Source organism: Lolium rigidum, chromosome 5 (assembly GCF_022539505.1).
Source record: "Lolium rigidum isolate FL_2022 chromosome 5, APGP_CSIRO_Lrig_0.1, whole genome shotgun sequence".
NCBI lineage: Eukaryota > Viridiplantae > Streptophyta > Magnoliopsida > Poales > Poaceae > Lolium > Lolium rigidum.
The window spans coordinates 205,481,660-205,491,382 of NC_061512.1; the positions used below are offsets into that span (position 1 = coordinate 205,481,660).

General features: G+C 46.7%; 1 protein-coding gene across 1 annotated transcript in view; it reads left to right on the forward strand.

Moving 5' to 3' along the window:
* Positions 1-8,307, forward strand: part of LOC124658469 (tyrosine--tRNA ligase 1, cytoplasmic-like) — a 21,777-nt gene extending 13,470 nt beyond the window's left edge. Inside the window, exons 11-12 of the mRNA XM_047196798.1 lie at positions 7,597-7,662; positions 7,853-8,307. Coding sequence (XP_047052754.1) covers positions 7,597-7,662; positions 7,853-7,858 — 72 coding nt within the window. The 3' untranslated portion in view covers positions 7,859-8,307. The remainder of the gene's footprint in view (positions 1-7,596; positions 7,663-7,852) is intronic.
* The last annotated feature ends 1,416 nt before the right edge of the window (positions 8,308-9,723 follow it).

Consider the following 9,723-nt stretch of genomic DNA (forward strand, 5'->3'; position numbering starts at 1 on the left):
TTTTGGTCTACCCCGTCCTCTCTTACATTATCTGCACGCTTTAGCCGTCCACTATGCACCATGGTTTGCGAGTCGACGAGTCGACCGGTCGTTCTGAGCCAGCGACTCGTAGACTAGTCTAGACTAGTCTCGACTCAGCAAGACTCATGTTTAATAAAAATATATAATTTAGGATAAAAAATCATAGAATATAAGGCTGGGGACAGGGAAAAACCTGGGCAGCAAATGGTTCAACACCGAAATTAAAAAAACACAACGAGGTCTAACATTATGTTACATAAACCAGGTCCAAATGCAAGTAAACAAGTTCAACAAGTTCAACAGACAAAACATTAGTGGCAGATTTCAGAAACAACACATCTTCAAGCAATCATTCATCAAGAAGCATGTCATCAATCTGAAACTCGACGTCTTGAACTTGATCATTTTTTGCGAGCATCATTGTTATCCTCATCTTCACTCTCGATGCCTTTGTCAAGTTCTGCGGCTTCCAGTTCAGCCCTTAACTCTTCATCATGCACAACCAGCCTTGTTCTTGAGTGGTTCCTAGTGTAGGTGAGAAAAGGGCCAATGGGTCGTGCACTAGACTCGCCAATATCACCACGGGCTCTCCTAGGAAAGGCTGCGACCTGCTAGACTACTTGAGGCACCCATGGCTTCATCCAGCTTGAGACCAAAGTAGTGGTGTGTCACCGTCCATGACTTGGGCTTGATCTTCATGGACCATTTCAGCATTGATATCAACCCACTCATTATCCCATTGGAACTCCTCTAGGACAAGTGGGTTCGACTTCTTTGCTTTGGAGCCTTGCTCACGCAGATTTTGAAACCTAGCTTCCATTTGCCGGTTGTAGGAGACATATGATAGCTTGTTCAACCTCTTGTACTCAAGTCGGTTTCTCCCTTTGGTATGGATATGAGCAAAGACACTCCAATTGCGCTCACAGCCAGATGTTGAACAACATAGGCTAATAATTCGCTTTGCAAGAGATTGGAGGTCAAAAGCAAGGCCACCATATGCACCCCACCAAAGAATAGGACTCTTTTTCCCACGGTCTCTAATTGCCATTGGCTTGGAGAAACAATCACCTTCTGAACGCTCATAGTCATCAGCCTCACTACTTATAGTATCTTGTAGCTCATGATCAGTAACCATCTTCCATAACACATCATTGAACATTGAACGAAGCCGGCTAGCTTGTCTTTTGTTGGTCTCTCTAATGGCAAAGAATTTATTTGGGTTCAAGAACAATGCAGCCCCATGTAGCTTTTGTTCCATTTGATTATTCCACCTCCTATCAATAATTGAGACAACTTGATCTAGGAGGTTTTGCTTATGTGCCAATGCTTCGTTTATGTGCGTCTTTGCACAATCCATGGCTGCCCACATTTCGGCCATAGCTGGCCTCAAAGCTTTGAGAAGTGGCTGTGAAGCTCTCATACAATGCTCCACTGATTGCCAAAATGACACAGATATGACAGTTGCTTCAGCTGCCTTCCCTGCTTCGGTGATCCTTAATTTGTTTGCATACCATTGTTTGCTAACAAACAGAGCTTTCAGTGTTGGCCTTTGTGTCCACATGCTGGCCAAAGTAAGGAATGATGTAGCAAAACGAGTTGCTCCAGGCCTCACAATATCTTTGTTACCATTCGGACTTCTCATTAAATCTAGAATCTTTCCATGGGCATAAATAAATCTGGTTGTCCGCTTGGCTTTAGCAATGCAGATCCCAAACTCCTTGATCTTCCCAACATCCTCTAGCATAAGATCCAAACAGTGTGCAGCACATGGTGTCCAATACAGTGTAGGATACTTCTCCATTAGAAGTCTACCAGCTGCCTTGTAGTTAGATCCATTGTCACTTACTACTTGGACTACCAATTCAGGGCCAATTGCATCAATTTGTTCACTCAACAAGCTCGTGCTACCGGCTTTGCATCAAGCTGTTTCAGCGAAACATTAGCTGTCCCTAAGAAAAAGGTGCCTGCTGGACTATTGACTAGAAAGTTCAAGAGGTGTCGGCCACCCATGTCAGTCCAGCCATCAGACATGAGTGAGCAACCATATTCTTTCCATGCAGCTTCATGCTTGCCTCTCAAACCGCCAGTCTTGACCTTGGCCTTCTCAAGCAATGGTACTCTAAGTCTCCAATAACTAGGTGAGATATAATCAGAACCATACTGCCCTATAGATTCCAACATGATCTCCCAACTCCTTGAGTTCACAACATTGAGTGGAAGACAATTCTCATACAAAAAGTCAGCTACATGATCATCAACAATCGCCTTTTGCTCCTTTGTCTTCTTGATGAATTGCTTCATTGTTAATTGCGAGCCCTTTGACATGTGTCTCTCGGCAACCACCTCTTACGGAGTCTTCCGAATCTCATCTGCAATGGACTTTCCTTGCTTCTTTGCTGCTGTGTTTGCTACATGAGCCGACCCATCTGATTTCCTTTTCCCAGAATTATTGGTGTTGGTGTTGGTGTTGGTGTTGGAGCAGTTGGAAGCTCTTGAACTTGTTGCACCTGCATGGAAGTCTCTTGCAGCAATCTCTTCAACATCTTCTTCACACCCTTGTTCAGCTTCGCCTTCACCTCCCTCAACATTTCTGAACGTGAATGTGTTACTCTTCAGGTAATCATGCATCTCTTTTTGAATTGCAGTAGTTGTTTTCGGGCACATAGTGACAATTGTAAACCCTCCGGCAAGATGCTTCTTCATCCTATTGACACCAGAACCAACTTTTTTGCCACACAGGTTACATTGCAGCTGCAACCTATCCTCAAGATCACACATAAATGCATATTTCCATGCTGGATCTTTGCTCCTCCTTGGCCTCCTGTTAGGATCTTTGAATGGATCGTAGCCCTCAGCAGCTTCAGCTTCAGCTTGACCTGACCGAATGACTTGGGATATCTCTAGAGGGGCCATGTTGCTTCCTATGAATGAGATGGTGAGGGAACAGGGAAACAGGGAGGAGGAGCTTGTGAGGAAAAGGGAAGCACTGCATATCTCAGAGGAAAAGGGAAGAAGAGAGGAGGAGCTTGTTACCTGGTACCTGCAGCAGCCGTGGAGGAGTGGAGCAGCTGCAGCTGCCGTGGACGAGAGCAGACCAGCAGCAGCTGCCGGCGATGGAGGAGCTCCTGGCGGAGGAGGAACTCGTGGCGGAGGAGGAGCCCGTGGCGGAGGAGGAGCCTGTGGCGGAGGAGGAGCCCGGCCAAGTTCTTGCAGAGGCGGCGGCCAAGGAGAGGCGGCGGCCAAGGAAAGGGTCGAGCGGGATTCAATCTCGATCTAGGTCGAGCCAGGCAAACGGGGCAAAATAGGAAGCACAGAACTTTTTTTTTGGGTCGACCGACCCAAAAACGTCGACTTACCCTGACTAGTCGAGACTAGTCCTTCGAGTCGATCGACTCGAGCGCTGAGTCGAGTCGCCAGCCTGAGTCGGACTTCCCATAGCGACTGGTCGACTAGTCGACGACTAGTCGCGACTAGTCTCTCGACTCGAAAACCATGCTATGCACCGAGCTTCTGGAGGCCTGCGCTGAATATTCCCAAACGATGTTGGACAAGCTTCTCTGCAATCGGTGCCACCCTGTTTTTTAAATAATGTACTTTAATTTAATTTAATATTTCCCTATCTCTCTTTCTGCTCACTCTGTATATCCCACTCGCGCTCTAATTGTTTTCTGTCACTATGAAATATCTCTCTATCAAACACAAACATTTGATACAACATGATGGTTCATAATAAAAAAATCAGAATAGCCAACAATAGCAATAATGCGGCAGCTGACAATGTTTTATACCTGCTAGAAAGCAGCCGCTATAGCAAATAGCAGGAATTTCAGCACCAGTGAAGTACACGCAAAAAAAGCGCACATACAGGACACAGCTAGCAATCAGCAGCCAAACACACGCGTGCAGCTTAGCAATCAGCGGCAGCAGCAAAACATGGAGCAACCGCATCTTCTCTATGTATCATCTCCTCTGTTTTAAATGGCGGGCTATAGCCTACAGCCACGGAGATTTCTGAAGCTATAAAAGGCTATAGTGGGCTAAGACCATATAGCCGATTTGCTAAATAATAGGGAAAAATTCAATACCGCGGCAGCATATAATCGTATATATGATCAATAATTCACAGGTACATAACATAGTAACAGTCACGTAAGAGATGCACATAACCAAAACATTGTTCTCATATAGTTATGTCAAAAACATAGTGCATAGATAGTGAAGGACATAGTTATGTCCATATATTACAACATCATTAAGTAGTAGCAATTCATGATATAGTGGTGTTCATAAATTGGGCCGCTCTGAAAATTTTGGGTCAATTTTTTTTGGGCCCGTTGAGCGGGAAGATAGCCGCTATTAGGCTAAATTGGGGTTAAATAGCTATAGCCGGGCTATTAGCGGCTATTTGGCCTTTAAAGCTCTAGCCGTAGCTGCGGACATCGCGAAAGGCTATAGCGGGCTATTTTATAACAGAGATCATCTCCCGCACACAATATCAGAGGCAGAGCACGTCATGTTCTCCCCTCCAGCCCCCTCCCTCCCTCTTCACCGCCAGGGCTCCTACCTCCTCCATACCCTCTGGCTACCCAGCGGTGGTCCTCCATGCCAATGGTGGGTAAGCTGGCGTGGCGTGCTGATCCAAGCCAGCTGAGAGGAAACGTGGGGATCCGGTTCGTGGTCCGTCACGGCCGGCCCCAGTAGAGGTTTTATCACTTAGCACCACTAGTTGAGGAAATTTTATCGCAGAACCACAACTCTAGAAACTTTTTTCACAGAACACCAATATTTGGGGTAATTGTATCACAAAACACATAAATCTCTACTAATCCGGCTTGACAAGTAATTAGTTGACTCTAGTTATCTAGAGTGGCACCCAATTATTTGTACTCTCTCTCCTGAGCATGTTTGTGTGACAATATGATAATATTTGTTACACAATAATATTTGCTACACACCTGCTGTTGTTCGAGCCACCTCCTCCTCTTCCCCTCACCTCGCCGCTGCCAGAGAGAGCCGCCGGGAAAGCTTGCGCGGTACCCAAGGACGACGGTGGTGGGGATCTCTCCGGTGCTCCTCGTTTGGCCGACGGGTGGCACACCCATGTCCGAGATCTGGAGCTGTGATACGTCTCCAACGTATCTATAATTTCTTATGTTCCATGCTACTTTTATGATGATACACATATGTTTTATACACACTTTACATCATTTATATGCATTTTCCGGAACTAACCTATTAACAAGATGCCGAAGTGCCAGTTCCTGTTTTCTGCTGTTTTTGGTTTCAGAAATCCTACAAAGGAAATATTCTCGGAATTTGACGAAATCAACGCCCAGTATCTTATTTTTTCCGGAAGCTTCCAGAGCACCGAAGAGGGGCCAGAGGGGAGCCAGGGGGCCCCACCCCACCTGGCGGCGCGGCCAGGGGGGCGCTCCCCTATGGTGTGGCTGCACCAGGACTCCCCCGAGGCTGCCCTTCCGCCTATATAAAGTCTCTGTCGCGAAAACCCTAAAAGAATAAGCCACGATACGAGAAAAGTTCCAGAGCCGCCGCCATCGCGAAGCCAAGATTCGGGGGACAGAAGTCTCTGCTCCGGCACGCCGCCGGGACGGGGGATTGCCCCCGGAAGGCATCTCCATCGACACCACCGCCATCTTCATCGCTATCGCTGTCTCCTGTGATGAGGAGGGAGTAGTTCTCCCCCGGGGCTGAGGGCTCTACCGTAGCTATGTGGTTCATCTCTCTCTTTGTGATCTAGTTGAATATCATCTATGTGCTACTCTAGTGATGTTATTAAAGTAGTCTATTCCTCCTCCATGATGTAATGTTGACGAGTGTGTGCATCATGTAGTACTTGGCATAGGTTATGATTGTAATCTCTTGTAGATTATGGAGTTAACTATTACTATGATAGTATTGATGCGATCTATTCCCCTTTCATAGCTCGACGGTGACGAGTGTGCATGCTATGTTAGTACTCGGTATAATTGCAATGGTCTATTATGCACTCTAAGGTTACTTAAATATGAACACCGGATGTTGTGGAGCTTGTTAACTCCGGCTTGAGGGAGCTCTTGTAGCCCTACACAATGAATGGTGTTTGTCATCCAACAAGAGAGTGTAGAGAAAGTAGTATTTATTTATTCAGTTATGTGATCAATGTTGAGAGTGTCCACTAGTGAAAGTATGATCCCTAGGCCTTGTTTCCGAATATCGAAACTCCGTTTACTTACTGTTCTATTGCATGTTTACTTGCTGCCATATTTTATTCAGATTGTTATTACCACTCATATTCATCCATATCACTTGTATCTCACTATCTCTTCGCCGAACTAGTGCACCTATCTCTTCGCCGAACTTGTCTTGGTCGGTGCTCCGGTCCTGTTGGCAGCGAGTCACCCTAGACTATGCGTGCAGCAGATCCCACCTCTCCAAGTCTCTCACCACCAGAGCATCGACCAAGACAAGCAGCAACCACACCTTGACGCGCACCTCCAGCTGGTCACCGCCAATCCAACCGACCGAACTTCCCCCCACCGACGAAACGAAGCAAAGCAGAAGCCTTTCATGGCAAGGAGGACGAAGTTGACCGAAGGACAACCAACCACGGCACCACTACATGACCCATCGAGAAGCTGCCCGACCAGATCGGCCAGCACCGGCCAACTCAAGTGGGGAATTGCGCTAGATCTGGGCGAGGGAGCGCCGGGCGAGGAGATGGAGGGCAAGGAGAGGGTATACCTCCGTGCACGGCCGGAGACGACTCCCGATCGTCGGCGCTGAGTGGCCAGGCCCCTGCCATAGCCACCGGAAACTCCCACCGCACCTCCTCACCATACCCACCCTGGGCATGGACGTCCTGCCGCGACACACCTGGCCCGATCCCTTCTGCTGAAGCCCATGGGTTCCTCCACTATCGGGGTCCGTCGGACCAGCACCGCAGCCGGAGCCAGATTGGGGACTGCAGCTCTAGATCTCGGACATAGGTGTGCCACCCGTCGGCCAAACGAGCAGCAATGGAGAGATCCCTGCCGCCGTCGTCCTTGGGAACCGCGCAGGAACAAATATTGTCATATTGTCACACCAACATGCTCAGGAGAGAGAGTACAGATAATTGGGTGTCACTCAAGATAACTACTGCCAACTAATTACTTGCCAAGCCGGACTAGTAGAGATTTATGTGTTTTGTGATACAATTACCCCAAATATTGGTGTTCTGTGAAAAAAAATTCTAGAGTTGTTGTTTTGCGATAAAATTTCCTCAACTAGTGGTGCTAAGTGATAAAACCTCGCCCCAGTATTCCGCCAGCATGTATGCCAACCCAGTGCTGGGCCGCTGCATCCACCTCCCTGCTTCCCCCGGATGGAACGGTGGGCGGACCAGGGAGATGTTTGGAAAAATAATCGGCTGCCTGACTTGTTGGCTCTGTGCGCCAGCTCCAAATTTGTAATGCACCATGCTGATAGAAAAGGAAGAAATGACCTCATTAACCCATATGCAAGGATTGTCTCATTCTTCCAAACATATTAAGCAAGAAAACGTTTGATGCTTAATTTTGCGTTCTTCTATTTCAGTTGAAGGATCAAATTGCTGCAGATACGCTGAAGATTTTTCTGCAGAACCATGAGCTTGACAGTCCTGTAAGTTTTCTTGTTCTGAGCTGATAGATCTACTGGATGTCTTAATAGCGTAGCGGGTGTTGCCTAGTAGCTTCTGGTTATCTACCCTGCTGGTGTAATACCGAGTAGTCAATTTTCATGTTAATGTTGAAATATTATTTACCTTTCGACGGCATCATATGTTTTAACTTTCTAACTTCTTTTTATGCAGTGGTAGAGTCCCAGAACAGCAGAACCGCAGCTGTTGGTAGTGTTGGGGTCAGCTGACCCCAACGAATTTAGGCAAAGCCTTAGTGAATTGCTGTTTATAAAAGTTGCAATTAATCTTGAACAAGACAAGCCCACTGAAAATTTTGGCTTGTTACGCCTCAGCAGAAGAGGAGGAAATATTAGATTGCGGAGAAATAAAGGCTTTATGGTAACCCACCCCGTGATATGGAAGGAATTGTTGGATAGCGTGCTTTATTGTCCCGTCGGATGGTTCTCCTTTCCGTGTGTACATTGTGCTGCGATTGTCTATATAGTTAAGGCCGTGTGTCTAGGTTTCATCTATGGTCTATTTTAGTTCTCTTTTGGTGCTGTTGGACATCTGGATTGTTGTAATGGGTCTGGACGTGGGAACGAAAATGCACGTTCTTCAGGGCTGTAAGCACATACTGAAGCCCATCGGGAACACGTGCCTTGGCGGTGCTAGCAGTTCCCAACGACTGCTTTTTCACGACTGCTTTTTCTTAGAGAGAATGCCTGCGCTTTATTAGAGGTTTTTGTTAAATAATACGATTTTTTTATTAATTTCTGGAAATGTTACGCGTTTTTAATCTTTTCCAATTATGCGACTTGGTCGGTTTACTGCGCGCCAATCGTTTGGCATCTGCCCGTGTCAGAGCCAAAGTAATCGGCCAGGTATGGACCGACCGGCCAGCTAGCGATGTAAGGCCTGCTAGCGACCGGCCAGCTAATAGCCGATGATTTGCATGCTTCCTTCCACGTTCGGTTTAGGGTTAGTTTAGGGTTCCCTCCCACCTCTACAGCAAATATTTTCTCGCACATATCTCCCGCGTACACTCTCTCGGTTAACATTTTTCCACCCGTATCTCTTGCCACCTCTCTCCTGTCATATTTTGCTGCCACAACTTTCATGCCATATTTTTCTGCCATGTTCTCGGAATTTTTTCTATAAAAATAGAGATCGACACTCTTCGCTACACAAGTGTTTGTGCCTCTTTTTTTCTGCTGGCTCACCCTTGGCTACCATGAGTGTGCCGTGCTCTGTCTAGGAGTTTAGCCCGACAAATGTGAAGGCTGCAAGTTTTCCCCTGGGTGTGACAGCGGAGCGGTGTTGGTGTGGCTGTCTTGCAAATGTTAAGCAGGTGGAGAATTTCTCTAATTAGTTCGGCATGATAATTTTCATGTGTGTGAACTATGATCATGATCCACCCCCAAGTTCAGCTTTGTCATCCACCAGGCCGCCGGTATGTTTTGACAGAATTTTGTTTAGGCATATTTGTATGTCTTTATGTTTCTAGTTTAATGTTACTGTTTGTGTTGCAGTCTCCCATGTTCCTGTGCAAATGGTTTCATTGGATAGACAAGGAGCAGCCAGATTGGGCACGCCGGAAGGTTGAGGAGAAACACTGGCGTACATGGGCAAGGTTCTTTGAGGAGGAGCGTCGGGAAAAGGTTGTTGCTAATGATAAAGCAGAGCGAGAGAGGCAGATCCAGAAATTAAGGGCGGAGCAAGCTCGAAATCGCGAGGCGAATCAGAAGAGGATGGATGATGAGGTTGCACGTAGGTATGCAGAGGAATAAGTGCGCAAGGAGGCTCGTGAAGTGGAAAGGAAGATATTAAGGGAAAGAGTTGCTGGGGCGCAAGTGGCAGAAGAATGCGGCGACAAGTCCGGAAAATGACCATGTTGAACGCGGAGGGAAAGTAGAATGATATGTATCTTAATTTCAATTAAAGTTTGTCGTTATTGTGATTAGCCGTATTTTAATTTGAGGTTTATTGTATCTTAATTTCCTGAGATCTCTTAATAAAGTACTGTTGATTTCGTACTGAACCCTACAACTTAGTGGAAGATA